Source organism: Athene cunicularia (genome assembly GCF_003259725.1).
Source record: "Athene cunicularia isolate RWA chromosome 1 unlocalized genomic scaffold, athCun1 chr1_part1, whole genome shotgun sequence".
NCBI classification, from domain to species: domain Eukaryota; kingdom Metazoa; phylum Chordata; class Aves; order Strigiformes; family Strigidae; genus Athene; species Athene cunicularia.
The window spans coordinates 99,501,370-99,517,240 of NW_020799091.1; the positions used below are offsets into that span (position 1 = coordinate 99,501,370).

General features: G+C 35.6%; 1 protein-coding gene across 3 annotated transcripts in view; it reads left to right on the top strand.

Moving 5' to 3' along the window:
- The window catches only part of SCAF4 (SR-related CTD associated factor 4), a 38,455-nt gene that overhangs the window by 4,878 nt on the left and 17,706 nt on the right, over positions 1-15,871 (top strand). For 2 of the 3 annotated variants that reach the window (XM_026841987.1, XM_026841966.1), the window contains exons 2-13: positions 871-954; positions 1,568-1,612; positions 2,533-2,694; positions 4,931-5,066; positions 7,515-7,654; positions 8,207-8,386; positions 8,741-8,841; positions 9,352-9,399; positions 10,543-10,651; positions 10,995-11,162; positions 12,620-12,705; positions 14,443-14,633. In XM_026841987.1, coding sequence (XP_026697788.1) covers positions 883-954; positions 1,568-1,612; positions 2,533-2,694; positions 4,931-5,066; positions 7,515-7,654; positions 8,207-8,386; positions 8,741-8,841; positions 9,352-9,399; positions 10,543-10,651; positions 10,995-11,162; positions 12,620-12,705; positions 14,443-14,633 — 1,438 coding nt within the window. In that variant the 5' untranslated portion in view covers positions 871-882. The remainder of the gene's footprint in view (positions 1-870; positions 955-1,567; positions 1,613-2,532; positions 2,695-4,930; positions 5,067-7,514; positions 7,655-8,206; positions 8,387-8,740; positions 8,842-9,351; positions 9,400-10,542; positions 10,652-10,994; positions 11,163-12,619; positions 12,706-14,442; positions 14,634-15,871) is intronic. The other variant, XM_026841976.1, reaches the window with a different exon arrangement.

Sequence of the window (15,871 nt, forward strand, 5' to 3'; positions counted from 1 at the left end):
CCCCCCCTAGTATTTAAATCTAGCACTACAGAATCCCTTTTTGTGCTTAACAGTCTTAACAGAATTTTTTCTTAACTTCTGATATGATTAAAACTCTTTGAAATAGTGTGTCTGGGCTGTGTTTATAGAAAGGAAATCAGAATTATTCTGTAAATCCCGTTCACAGAATGTCTCAAACTGTCATATATAAAGACTTCTGAAAACTTTGTCCTTGAGGATTTAAATTTTCCACAGAGTGACGTTAGTGTGGAGAATAGTTGGTGCAGTTTATTTTAATAATATGGTATGGTCATAACAAGTGAAATGATAAACATATCTGTTAAAGACATTTGCAATGCCTGTATATAGTAGGATAATTTGAAAACTTAGTGTTGATTTGATTACCTTGATGGATGAAAGTTGTCATACTTTTATGCACATTATTTTAAGATTATAGGATTATGTCAGTCTGGCTATCAGTAGGACCGTTCTGATATTTCTATTTGGTAAGCTGATACTCAGGCTAATTTAAATTGAGCTGCAGTTGTTTTGAGTTTATATTGTTTTTGTAAAGTAGCAAGTTCCCATACTATAAAGTAGCTGTGCCCGTACAATGTTAGCAGATACGAATTTTCAGATACAAATGGAACTTTGACAGCAGCCTTATCAAAATCTGGTAAATCAGTGAATAGGTGTTAGCTCACAAGGAAGATAGCTTTGAATGTTGCCTAGAAAGATCTTCTTTGTTAGTCTTTGTTTCAAGGGCCAGCCAGCATTGTGGTGATATATAGTGTGGAATGTCAGTAATAAATCAGTTGTCTGAAATGTTGTCTTATTGGTTAGCTGCTTAAATTTCAGAATACATTTTTAATATTTGTTTTCTCTGTTTAGCTCTTTTCACTGATGGAGATGAAACCTCCTATTTCCCGAGCAAAAATGATTCTCATCACAAAAGCTGCCATTAAAGCTATTAAGGTAAAGTACAATAGAACAAACATAAAACTGTAACAGTAGCAATGTTCTATTATTTTACTTCTAAGTAAATGCATCTCTGGATTTCTAGCCTTAGCTTCATGGATGTTTTATTCTAGTTGGCGTTAAGAATGTTATCTAGAAAAAAGTGGGTGGTGAATATCATCTGTTGGTTTTAGACTAGTAGCATAATGCCAGCTTGAAATTTTTTTTTTTTTTTTGATTCATTGCTACACCCACTATGGTGTTGTCATTTCTATGTAATAAAATTTAAAATGTTGCAGGATGCAACTGCACCTTAGCATCTTAAAACATAGCAGGCTGGCTTAGAAAGTAAATCCAGAAAGCTCTCACTAGTACTCTAGAAGCAGTATGTTCTTTGTGTACACACACACACAGTTCTGACAGAAAGGATGGCTTGTTTCTGTCAGTTCCCCTCATGAAATCTTTTTTCTGTGTGCTTGATTAACTTTGCTTGGTAATATCCTTCTTTTTATAATGTGACTACAGTATTTCATAGACTTTCCTAAATGATAGTAAGCACAGTTAAAATACTTCTAAAATGCTACACCACTGTTGAGTAAACGATAAATTAATGTGTGTATTTATTTTCCAGCTCTACAAGCATGTTGTCCAGATTGTAGAGAAGTTTATCAAAAAGGTAAAAAATATAAAACAATCTATTAATAAAGATATTGTTTGTATTTTGTTATTACATACTATTAATAATGCTAGTAAATAAACAAAAAGGCTTCTGTTATTCAGGGATTGAGGGAGGAAATTCTGTTTAGGTGGGATTTTATACATTTTGGTATCTGCCTATATAATCTCATTTTAGTTTTGTGTAGTACATTAGGAAGGGGAGGAAAAAAAATCTGAAATTCTGCCTTTCTCCTCTACCCAGCAAGTGGGGAGGAAACTGGAGATACTGAACTTCAAATTAATTTTCACTGGCTAAGATAAAACGTATTATCTGAAAATAAATTATCTGAAAAGTTTTTTTCATGCTTGCCTAGACATGTAGAGCAACAGACTAGAATGTAATGCTCACTAAAAACCAAACTATCATGCTGCCTAAAGTAAGTTCCTGTGAGTGAACAGGAAAATACTCTTTCCTTTTTCATTCAGAGTCCTTCAGAGAACTCCAGAGAGAAGAACTTTGCATTAAATTCTGGAGAATAAGAGTTTGTGGAAGTAGTTCAGTGCATTGAGTGTGAGGTAGCTTGATAGCAAGAGTTGTGACAGTGTACTGTAATGTAGTAGATCTGTTGTTGTGGTGCCATGTTGTCAAGCTAAAGGTACTTAAGAAGTAGTGATTGAGAAGATAAAGGCTGCTTCAAGCTATCCAGGTATATTTATTCTGTCACAAATGTGAAAGCATGTTTTTCTCATTTTTCATTTCTATAAACAAAACAAAAGTAAAGCACTAAGAGAATTCTACATAAAACAAGTTAAACCAAATTAACATTTTTTTTTTCTACCTAAGTAAACTAAGTATAGATATCCTGTAATGATCTAAGATGAATGCATGTTACCTTGTTAGTATCACTGCATAATAGAAAAGTATTTTTATGTTTTCAGTGCAAACCAGAATATAAAGTCCCTGGACTGTACGTTATTGACTCTATTGTTCGTCAGTCTCGTCACCAGTTTGGAACGGACAAAGATGTTTTTGGGCCAAGATTCTCTAAAAATATTACTGCCACATTCCAGTATTTGTATCTCTGTCCATCTGAAGACAAGGTATAGCTGTAATTTCTCAAGTGTTGTTGTGAATTGGTAACAGTACTACCTTGATGTTTCCACCAATGTGAAAGCTAATTCTGTGATTCTCTATGGCCATGGTAGTGAATATTATTAGATGAAATGGTAAAACATGATGAGAAAGATTATCAAAAGTGATAGTTAAATGCAAGTTCTAGTTTAAATATTTATTTTGCCTAACTTCCATCAGTTTTGTTTTGCTTGTGCAGATACTTCAACAGTGTGTGTGACTATGCCAAATCTTTTCTTCTTGAGGCTCCCTCAGGAAAACTTACTATGGAAGGTCGTGTCTCCCACAAAAAGAAGGTGTTATAGGAGAAGCTCCTTTGTGGAGGTTCTGCTCCAAAATATTTTCTAAGAAAATCATTGTGTTAATTTCTTCAGCCTTTACAAATCCCATACTTGAGAATTTCATTGCTTCTCTCCATTGTCAAATCTGGTTAAAGCCTGGGTTTTCTTAGTTTTATTGTACTTGCTGGCAGAAAGTATCCTGAATTCCTGATGGCCCAGGTTGCTACCAACAGAAGGTGGCTTTTATGACTTCTCTCAGAATAATTACAAAAGAGTCCTAGGATAAGTGTGTTTTAGAAGTTGCCAACTTCAGAAAATCACCTACTTGATTTTTTTCTTACTTGTAGTATTGTAAGAGCAAAATACTATTTTTGAACTTTTTCTCTAACTTTCTAACTAAGTTTTTGAAAGTCTTTGATGCTCTGTAGTTTTCATTTGGACCTTTAAGCCTTGAATCCGATATTCTGGAGCTTCTAGGTTAATACCCTGATGAAATGGAGCGGTTCCTTCTTTCTGTTTTTGTGGTTACCATTTTGTTCATCTAAATGAATTAGCCTATCCATCTCCTTTATGGAACTACCTGATATCTCACCGCTAAAATAATTAAGATGCTTTCCACAAGGGGAATGACACTATTTATAACATGCTTACTTCAATGAATTTCCAGTACCGAAACAGAAAAGCTGATCTACAGATACACAAAGAGAATGATAACTTTTTTTTTAACAGCCTTTCTGTCAGATTAATATGTGACTGAAAACAAGAGTATTAAATATATTCATTTTTGGGCCTTCGTATTATTTCCAAGTCTTCTGGAGAGATAGAATACCCAAAGAAAAAAAAATGCTGCTGTTTTATAGATAACTTTTTCAGACCTAAATCTTATTTAAAAATAACCATTTCAGGTTTCTCTCTAATGGATCTTGTTGTAGAAAACATTTTGTGAAATTCTTTAATTGCTTAGCTTGTGAAAGTATAGGTGGATTTGCATGGGTGTTTGTAACTGAGTCACAGTAAGGCACTTTATTGTTGAAATAAGAAGGAACAGAATTCATTCTTAGCAGCTACAGTAGAAGTTAAAAGCAGTTAAAATGTGCACATGTGCAAGTCATGACTAAGGATACAAAAAGGACAGGTATGTCAATATAACATGTATTCTGACTTTTACCTGCTTGCATATTCCAACTGAAGCAGCATATCTGGTTAGATATTGTTGTTTAATACTGGGCTAAAGAAGGAAAGACTGTTTCCAGCTTGTTCCTGAAACTTCATTGTTCTTAATGTTAAAAAAAGAAAGAGCTTAAAATAACAGCTGACAATAAGAGGTTAATTAAACTTTCTGCAGTGATCGATTAGAGTGTTTTCCACTTGCTTTCCTGATTCTCTTGGATAATGATGGAGATGGGTTTTCTGGTGTCAACATAGAATTGGTTGGGTTAGTAGAAAAAATTTAAAGCAAACAAACTTTAACTAACTTTAAAGCTTTGTTCTTGAATGTTATGGTCTAATTGCCCCTCTCTTCATTAGGGTTTTCCAGTTCTTCATTTTCTCTCTTCTTCTTGTTACATTTGTTGTTTGCTGCACCACTTCATGACCATATGCGAAGAAATGGCAGGGCTGATGTGATTTCCTTTGTTGTATATCATACTTGCATTTTCAGATTGGCCAGAACAATTTTAGAAAAATGGCACAATTTGCTTTTTAATTAAAGCAAATAGTAAAATTAATTGGCAGTTTTTACTTTAGCCATGTAAGAGGTCTTGCTGACTTATGTGATGACATAGAGGTTGTTAAATAGGTATGCCTGATTATGTTGAACTCCTGTACTGTTCAAACCTTTCTTTTCAACGTATGGAAGATAAATTTGGATTTTGTGAATTAGGAAATTTGTATTTAGTGTTGATGTTTGCTTTTGTTTCAACAGAGTAAAATAGTCCGTGTCCTGAACCTTTGGCAGAAAAATGGAGTATTTAAAATTGAAATAATTCAACCACTTCTGGATATGGCAGCAGGAACTAGTGCCGCTGCACCAATGACAGAAAATGCTACTAATAATGAAGGTATGAATGACACTTTAACTTTTTTTTTTTAAAGGGTGTATGGTAAGAGTTTATTTGCTTTCATGTTAAAGTGCTTACTATTAGTTTCAACAGTAGCATATTAATAAACTCAACTTTGTTGCAGTTATGTAGAGCAGTGGAACTCATTCTAAATAAATGCTGATACTGTATTTCAGAAATTATCAGAATGTGGATGCTTATTTGGAAAATATCTGAAATTTATGTGATGTGTATGCATAGGCAAATACATATATGCACACTGTACTTGCAGATGACTTCAATGTCCTCTCTTAAAATTTTTAAATATTTTTGGTCTGAAATATTTTTCTGTTGTTTCTCAATTTTATAATTCTGATGTCGTTTTTTTAATGTTAGAAGCTGAATGAGTAAAGTGTGATCTTATATGTTAAGAGCTTCATCTTTCTTTGAATAAACTTAGTATCTGAAAGCAACAGCCATCAGTCTCTTTCAGTATGCAGCCCTGAAGTATTTAATTGGTGTTTCAAATCCAGATTCTTGAACAGTAAATTTATGCCTGGCTGTAGTCTTTTACAGGGGCTACTGGTTAAAAACCACTGACCTAAAGAGTAAAGTAATGACGGCCTGCCCACAGCATTTTCACTGACCTATTTTACGCCACATAAAAAGCTGGTAGTGAGGTTACTGAATTGTGCTTGAGACTATGCATACCACAGTTCTCCTTCTCTGGAGGGCCTTCTTTTCAAGTTTGCAGTCTATATCTCAGACTTAGCTTTGGTAAATCTCTTTACATATTGCACTCGTGTTGGAGTAGGACTGGGCAAAACCTAATGGAGTGAGGTGTGGTGACAGACAGCAAAACAATGATGCACAGTAGCATAAGTGAAAACATCTCCAGTTGTATTTAGGAAAGTGTATCCTGTTGATGTGTTTTATAAACATGATAGGGCAGGGGGAGGGAATGTCTTGGCATCTGAGCTTGGGTGCAAACTGGTGGCTATACAATTTCATTCTGATATGACAGGTGAGTGGTGCTATTTTTCCTTCTTTGTCTCATCAGTAGTAGCTTACAGGTTGGTTGCCTTCTGCATGGATTTTCATGTACAGAATTACTGATTTCAATTAGATTATTCAGGTGCACCAGAGGGGATAATTTGGCCCTGAAATAAATGTACTAATGAATAATAATAAACATATTAATGCATTATGTGGAATAGAATCTGTTTAGCTCATAATGCTACAAAGTCTCTTTAGCCAAAAAAAGAGAGAGGGAGAGAAATGCAATTTTTCTCCTTTGAGCAAGCAAATACCCTTCTGAATATATATAGGAAATAATTTGGGAGTTAATTTATTTTTAAAAACAATCATGTATCTTTTTGCAGTATGTTTATGTAGAGTTTGACTTCTGGGAAAATATTATTCAACACGTTTGCTTGCAGCATGTCAACACTGCAGTTATTTGAACTGCAAACAGATGAATGGCTTTAAAGAAGTTGATATTGTGAGGCAAACATATTTGCTTAGTGTCTCAAACTAAAAAACATTTCTGTTTGTGGGGTTTTTTTAACTGTCTTTCCTTGTACAGTTTTACAGTAGTCCATTAAAATATACTTGCTAAAGAATAGTTACTTTCTCACAGCACATAGGAATTGATGGCATTACTGCTAATTTACTTTATACTGGCAAAACATTTATAGAAAAAAAACCCACATTGTAATCTAAAGCAAAGGGAATGGGAAAGCTGCATGTGTAGACAAAGCTAATAGCATGCCTTAAAATGTGATCTCAGTTTTAGTGAAGCTTAGTGGAAATGCAAGTCTTTTCCTAGAAGAATTAGTAAAAATTATTTTTATGGTGGAAGGATTTATCTGTCTCATGCAGGTTTGGCTTTTGCCTGTGCAAAAGTGGCATGTGAATAAACCTTAACAAAGTTGCTTGTGAAATAATTTTTAAAAACCTTTAATTATTACCAGCAAAAGTTCAGTTACTGCTAGAAAACAGAAAATATTAATAGAAACCCATTTGCTCTTAAAGTGAACCATTAGATGATTGATTTGAAATATTAATCCAAAAGAATGAGCCCAGAACTTTGTAACCAGAACTAACATTTTAAGTGTTTTGATACTATTTGCTTAACACTATTTCAGAGTAATAGTTTTTCTCTTTTCTGAAAGTGAAGAATTACAAACATTGAGCTGTGATCTAAAATACCATGCTGGATTAACTTTCAGATAGGCCGTTTTTCTTTAGTTTCTTTCTTAGTGTATATAACATGCAGATGCGAGCAGTGAGTGGAGCAGTTAAAGGCAAAATGAATAGAATATGCCGTTAGGGTAGTTTAGATAGGACTTTTGGGGTTAAATAGAGTATTGTAGATAGACATTTTGTGGAGGTAGATGTATGCACTGAAGAGTAAGATAAATGTTTTGGAGTAACGTAGTGCTTTCTTGATTCCTATGAAACTCCCAGGTTCGCCGCCCCCTGCAGCAAAGGTTCCTTCAGAGCCCCCTCAAGTTACTGCTAACTCAGTACCTACTGTGCCACAGTTACCCAGTTCTGATGCCTTTGCAGCTGTAGCTCAGTTGTTTCAAACAACGCAAGGACAACAGGTAACCTGTTTGTATTTGGTTCCCTTCTAACTTCAATTTTTTATGTTAAATGAGGGGTGAAAAAAGGAGGGAAGTAATATCTTTGATTTGAAGCAAACCAAAAAGCCTCCCAAAGGTCTTTAGTGGAAAACTTGTAAGAGTTAAAGTCAGTATTTGAATTACCTGTGACCCTTCTATCCAGTAATTATGATACTTGAGGAAAATTCAGTTATAAATTCATAAATAATGAGTTCTGAATTGATGCAGTTACAAAGTTCTGAGAACAGACAGAATATATCAAACAAAATGTTGCATTTTATTGTTTGGTCAACTTAAACATTTGCAGTGTTGAAAGGCCTGAATACTGAAATCTTAGGATCTGCTGAATTTTTCCACTGAAGTATTTAAAAAGTGACTTTTGGTCTTGCTGAAAGTTCTTCATAGTTCATTCAGGTGGTTGGTGGTGTTCATCCTGTGCTGTAGACTGGTTTGGTATAAAATTTACATCCTACAACTCTTTCAATACTATATCTTTATATAATAATTTATACTTAATACTATATATATTTGTAGCTTCAGCAAATTCTTCAGACTTTTCAACAGCCTCAAAAACCCCAATCACCGGTCATAGATAACACTGTGATGGCTCAGGTTCAAGCTATTACTGCTCAGTTGAAAACTACAGCAGCACAACCACCACCAGAACAAAAAGCTACTTTCCCACCGCCTGAACAAAAAACATCATTTGACAAAGTAAGTCTTCATTTGTTCTTTTAGTTTAACTTTGTCAGTTCAGCAGAAGACTGACTGATGGATGCTTCCATGTCCTCCCTTTGTTAGGAGAAAAATGATGCAAATTTTGTTGCTTCTCTTTCCGTTTGGAAGTTGTCTTCCTGATTTTATAGCCTATGCATTTTCTGAAACTGAGTAGAACTGGTTTGCGACAGTTTCTGATTCTGTGTTAGAATATAGATGTTTTTTCTGTTTCTAACCTTGTCTTTAATTCCAGGGCTGTTATATATAGTAAGACTTCGATAATAAGGGTATTTTGGCCACCGATTGTTTAACATACAGAAAAAATAGTTGGCTCAATGTAATTTCTTTCAGAAGCTGCTAGATCGGTTTGACTATGATGATGAACCAGAAGCAGTGGAAGATTCAAAGAAAGAAGATTCGGCTCCTTCTCCTTCAGTTTCTCAGCCAGCTTTGTAAGTTTTGTGTCATAGTAAAATTAACAAATCCTTGTTCTAAAAAATCTTTAGGTTAGAAGTCTGATTAAATTCCAAGTTACTTCAGTGCTTAACTGTTACAGTCCCAAGTTAAAATGTTGTTAACAACTTCTGGTGGTTTAGAGGTTTTTTTGTCTCTTTACTTTGGTGATCCTGTGTAGTTTTGGCATGTTGCGTCATTGATTGAAGAATGTGTTCTGTAGAGAATAGCTCGGTTTTGGATTCAAAATGAGTTCCATGCTTTTATTGCACAACTGAGTGTGTCAGGGCATTGTTAGTAATCAGCTGGATTGCTTTGCTGGCTGGGGGAAAAGATGCTATTCCAAACATTGTGGTAGTTTTAACTATTAAAAAAATTAAAATTGGCTTTGCAGCTTTACATTCTCAAACATTAAATACCCACTCAAACTAACTCGGACTCCTTTCCCTTTTGATATGCATTATGATAAAGTCTTAAATTACATGATCACATACTAGTTTTTTCCACAGGACCTCTCTCTCATTCAGTGCACAGGCTGGATGGTGCTCAATACCTGGGTTAGTCAATATTTCTTTTTTCCCTGCTTCAGTATGTGGCCCCATGTCTTACTTTCTGTATATGCCATCCAAACCCTGCTCTCAAAAACAGAATAACTAACTTTGTCATTAGTTTTATTACTGTGTTTATCACCTTGAGCACTTTAATGTTCCACAAGTGTTAGTTAATTAAAATGCCTTTTGAGTAAATTGGTAGTATTTTCCCTGTAATACAGTTGGAACTCTGGAGTACAGAAAGGTGAGGTAGGTCAAATATGAGCACTGCTTGTGTATGCCCAACTAGAGATCACTGGGCTAGGCTTTTCAGCATGTTTATGTTCTGTTTGTAGCACTTCAAAGCCTCTGTCCTTACTGCCTTACAGTTGTGTAAGATGCCTCTTAAGATTGGATTCCAGTAGTCTCATTTTGGGCACACAAAATCAGTAGTACTCTATCTGAAAAACTGATCTGTCCAGAATCATCTAAGCATTGTATGGCACCTGTGTCTTAAAATGCTACAAAGTTCCATTTCACATCACTATGAAATTCCTTTATCTTCCTGAAATCCTGTTCAGTTTCTTACACAAACTGCATCCTGTAAACAGGTCCTGTTAACTGCACGGACCTCATTAATTGCCTGAGCACTGTCCATTCTGTGTGTTGAATCAGGAAGTGAATGGCATTACTGTAATCCTTGTGTGATACACATATCCCTTTCTCTGCCCTAAATTCCTCCCAAACTGCATTTTTTTTTCCAGCGAAAGTATGGCCAATTTATTTTCCTTCAGGAAAAGGCTTACTACTTTAGTTCCCAAAAGAGGAACTGTAAAGGAAGAAAATTAGCTTAAGGCAGACAACCTCCATGAGAAATTTCCGTAGACTGAGATCTTTAGCAAGATCATATAAGTACAGGGGGAAGAGAGGCTTAAACCTTTATGTAGCATTTTTTTAAATGTTAAAGGATTGCTCTTACAGTGGAGAAAAGATAAGGAAGCCACTCTTTCTCCTTTTCTTGTTTTCTTTAGAGAGGAAATGGGATCATAATAAAGATAATTTTTCTGTCTAAATTTGAAGCAAGAATGTGTAAATGTACATACGAATATGTAAAAGACTAAAAATCTGTGTATCTACTGACTTGTCTCACCAAAATATTACTGGTTTTAGTGGATTTCCAGCAGAAGGTATACAACAGCCAGTATTTCCTCAGCTCCCAAATATGGATCCTTTTCAGCAGCGAATGATAGGAATACAACAGGATCCAATGCGGCACCAGGTAACTTCAGGGTTTTCTCTTGTCCCTCTGTTGTGTTATGTTTTCTATCTTTTGTTGTTTTCTTCAGTGCAGGAGTAAGGAAGTGCTGTTCCTATTAGTGAAGAGTGAATATGGCTTAGCCCTTCAGCTTTCCCAAGAAACATATTTTTATTCTTTGTTCTAGTCAAGCTTTAAAGAGCAAAATTTTATTTTATACAACTAAACACTTGACCTACTTCATCTTTCTTGGGCTTCTGGTCTTTTATTGTGACTGGAGCAGAGATACAATTTTACAGCAAACTGGGGAAGCTAATGTGTTTTTTTTTTCCTAACTGGAAGTTTTTGTGTTTTTTCTTCTCCAAAGGTTCCGCTTCCTCCTAATGGGCAGATGCCAGGTTTTGGCCTCCTGCCTACCCCGCAGTTTCCACCCATGGCTCAGCCTGTGATTCCACCAACAGCACCTGTACAGCAAACTTTTCAATCTCCTTTTCCAGTACAGACTGAACCACACATGCAAAAACCACATCAGCAGGTGAGTCCCCCTTGCAGCAAAGAAACTAACCTGAATGCTTTAATACACGTCTTTCGCAAATGTGTATAGTTTGTTCAGGAGGGGAAATTTCATGATAACCGTGGGTAGAGATTGCTGTGAGGGTAGCTCACCTGAGAGAAAGATGGATAGATGCAGTGTTACATGACAAGGCTGGTATTTTGGAAGTCTAGCAAACCCAGCTTATGTATGCTTTATGCCTCCTTTTGTGAAAGACTTGGGCTTACATTTTGTCCTTCTACTTCTCACTTTCCCTCGTACTCCCTTTCCTGTCTCCATCATGCTTCAAGAGTCTTTTCTTCCATGGAATTCTAACAATGCAATCTCATTCTGGAGAGGAGCTGTCTGGAAAAGTTCATTTTAAGGGCCTGGTAGATTGCTACTATAGTGGAAATGGACTCAGAAGTCTGTAAAAGTTTTTAAAAATCCAGCTGTATGTAAAGATCTCTCTCTTGTTAAGTTTTTGGAGGATATTGTTGGTTTGGTAACTGGCTGCTGTTAAGAAGAAATCAAAGAGCAAGTCTATTTAAGAGCTGGTATTTTAAAAAAGAAAATAATATATTTGCCTCTTTGTTTCCAAGAAAATTAAATCCTAAAATGAGAAATAGAGATGGTACCAAACTGTCTTTACATGTGACTTGCGATGTGTCAGATTTTAGACATGAGTTCTTACCTTCCACTTGGAATAAAGAGACAACTCTCAAGAGAATCTTTGTAATTAGTTTTTTAGTCTTGAATCCTGTTGAATCAGTACATTCTGAGAGACTGCTTGTTTAGATGTCCCCTGCCAGGGTCACATGAAGACTATTTAAAGTTTAGACAGGACACAGTATGTTCTGGAATAGGAAGCTGTAGAGGGTTTGGGCTAGGAAGGAAGAGCTGTGTTAAACTTACAGGTTTTTTTTTTTAAAGCAGGTTCTTTCATTTTATGTATTGTTTTGATGACTTACTGCTTCATTCTTTAAATTTATTGTATTGTAATTTGCTTATATATATAACACTTTCCTGTAACAGCTTGGAGAAAAGTTTTCTAGTAGACCTTACTTTGCCTGTAATTTTGATGACAGAGCAAGATCCACTGTCTGACTTTAAGAAATATAATCATATTCTGTGGAGAGATATGAGGTGCTGAAATTGACTAAAATGTGGAAAAATAGTAACTTGAAAATTGAAAATATGAATTTTTGTATAAATTTTTTTTATTATGTTTTCGCAGTGATTGTATTGTGTAATACTGGACTGTCTGTTGTGTAATACTGGACTGTTTAGTGACCACAAAGTAATGGTGAAGCTTCTGAGGAGAGTTACATTACATTTTAATTTCACATATGTGAATATTCAATATAATTTTAATGCTTTTATGTAATTCAGTCTAGGCATAAAATGAAATAAAAAGCTTGTGCTACTCACATGTAACACCAGTCAACTTAATATTTTAGGATATGGAAGTAGAACAGCCACCTGTTCAAGAGGGAAAACGGCATGTTTCTGACAACAGAAAGTCAAGATCTAGGTCTGCATCAAGGTAAACTAGTGAAAGTCCTTTTAGTGAGGGTTTATATTTTATCAAGGATTGGATTTTAACATAAGGAAATTGAGTGTGTCATGTCCAAAGACTTGAAAACTCTACTAATTCTGTATGAGTACTGAGGAGAGCTATGCTGATTATCTGGAGCTCAGAGTATCTGGTGCTGTGCTGCCAGATCTACCGTGGGGATGGTAACTTCTAACTGAGATGGCGGTAAATAGCTGAGAGGTGAGCTAACTTATTTTCAATACCTTAGGACATAGTCTTGTTACCTGTATTTGGGTGCCCCACTCCACATATGTCCTTCAAAGGTCATTCCTTGTAAGTGCCCAGTTGTGCTGTACAGGTTGGATTCAATGACTAAATGCCAAAAGACACATTTAGCACAAGAGTCCATTTCAATTTAATCTAAGGATTGATTACAAGAATTTACTGTCTGTGTATTATTCTCTGTATGGACAACACTCGTGAAATTTTTTGGTGGTTACAACTGTCGAGGACTTTGAATTTCCCTTCTGGAAGAGGGAAGCAAAGAGACCCTTTCAACCCCTCACCTATGAGGGGAACTGTGTATAAATACAGCTAAAGGTTGTATGTACTTCAGTGCAGTGGTAATCAGAAACAGATTAGTGACTCCTAAGACTTGTGAACCTGTGAAAGTCATCTACCTTCTAAGGAAAACTGGGTATCTATACAGTTCTCTTTTATTGGTAGCAAGTAACTTCCATGCCTGTCAATACTCAGTAAATTTTAGAAAAGCAGAATATGATAGTTTAATTTTGTCTGTGCTCTAAAGACACTTTCCTTATGAAGAAATCTGTGATCCAGTGTACTAGGGACTTTGCCTGTCACAGAGGCAGTATTTCACATGTCTCAGCTGACCTAACAAATCTGGCTCCAGTATTAAAGCAAAGCTATCTGCTTAGTTACGTGTCTTCTACTTTGCCAAGTTTCATATTTCTTTGAAGGTTTACTCTGTCTTCCAGACTTTGAGTGGTTTAGGACTTGAACATGATGTAAAATACAGTTTCACTGGCAGAATTTATTTTGTAAAAGCATTAAACATTGTCCTAATTTAAGCAGATATAACTTTTTTCTGTGTTACTGTCGACATAGTTTTGATAGTCAAGTTCAATACAAAATTAATAGAAGATAAGAAATTGAAAAATAATTAACTGTTCAGCTGGAGTTCTATGATAGTTTAGGCCCTGCTGGGACCGGAGACCATGTTGCCGTTGTCCCTCCCCCACCCTCAGACCGAGTAGGGCACAAACCCCCAGGGTTAAAACAAGGGGAAATTTAATACAACAGTGTAATAAACAATCTGAACAACAACAATAGCAACAATAACAACAATAAACAGCAATAAGAGTAAACAAGACAAAAGATATACAGAGAAATACCGCAATGAACGCATCCAGACCGCCACATGTGCTTCCTGCAGCCAAAGCCACAAAGGAAAGCTTCCCACCCGGTCCTGAATAACCTGGCTGGAGATTCCTTCCTCCTGCTTGGGAGAAACTTAACCCTATCCTAGCTGAACCAGGACAAGTGCATTAATAAGCTACTGTAAAAATTTGTTCTAGTTCCAAATGCATGTGAATGAACTTGGGTTTGTTTATTTTTTTTATTGACTGAACTTTTGCCTGATTATTTAAATAGCCGAAATAGTTATCTATCTGTCAATGTCTGGGTCAGAAAAATTGAACATAAATGGTTGTTGGTTTAAACTAGGTCACCTAAAAGGAGACGTTCACGATCTGGCTCCCGATCTCGAAGGTCACGTCATCGTCGATCTCGGTCTCGGTCCAGGGATAGACGCCGACACTCTCCTAAGTCTCGGTCACAAGAAAGACGTGAACGTGAGAGGGAGAGAGAACGCAGGTCAAAAGGCCTTCCTCAGATCAAGTCAGAAACTGTTAGTGGTAAGTTTATTCTTTCTCTTTATTGTTGATGTAACTCTACAAATTCTTGTATACCATTTTTCAGATGCTCAACATCTTGCTAGTTCATATATAGAATTTCTTTGTCTGTGCCCAATATTTTCTTTAATGAATTCTAGAGTTCTGTGAAGTTGAAGATACAATAGTAGATACTATGTCTGTATAAAATGGAATATTAAGAAGATAGACAGGTATTTTAGAAAAACTGTGTCAAAGAAATACTCTTGTATCTATTAGACTTTTTAAAAATTTTAATGTTGATAAGTCCACTTACCTTCAGTATGTGGTATTTGCTCAGAATATCCCAGAAAACAACTCTTAATGTGATGTGTGGGGTTTTTAAAATTTTTTTTTGTTCCTTGTGTTTAATGCTATTTGATGTGGCTTCCAAGACTCATCCAAACAGAACAAAAGTAAACTGTACTGTGATTTCTTTTTTGAACTGTTGTAAAGCTGGTAACAAATTAATCACACATCCCTGTACTTCCTTTACTTACAGTAGACAATTTGGCATTTTTAGAATATCTCAAAGTCAGAAATATTTTGTCTGTAAAATGAGGAAAGAAAAAGCTGAAACACCATGTTTTTCTTTTCCTTTCTCCAAGACATGTAAGATAAAGCAGATTGAACAGCAAGAAGTTGAGCACATTATTACAATTTTTCTAATAATTCAGTGTTGTGCATCTCTCAAACCTGGAGAGGAGCTTTGACCTGGAACACACACAGACTAATGTTCACATTTCTGAAATAATCCTGGCTTTGCCTGTGTTTATAGACAAAATGGAGTAGTTGTCATTTGAATATTCCTGGGGAGTGTGGCATCTTCTCTGGAGTTAAAAAGTAGAATGGGAACATTCTTTTTTATATATATGAGGGACAAAAACTGAAAGAGTTTTAACTAGCCAAAACCTTGTGGATGACAATACCATTAGTTGAAGGGGACTGCAAAAACTTAGTAGCTGTTCATTAAAAGCTTACTGGCAGTGGTGTAAGATATGCTTTTGCCAGTCTGTCTCCCAGATTCTGGCACATAATGTGTTTTAGGTTTGCAGTTTTATATCACTCAGTGGGGAAGACATAGATGAGTATTAAATGTTGCTGTAGTAATCTTCAGCAAATGTGATACTTCGAGCTCATCTACTGTTTTATTACCTTGAAGCATGAACTGAGATAAACATGTTGTTTACTCTTTCCTGAAAAAAAGCAGCTTGTGTCAATAA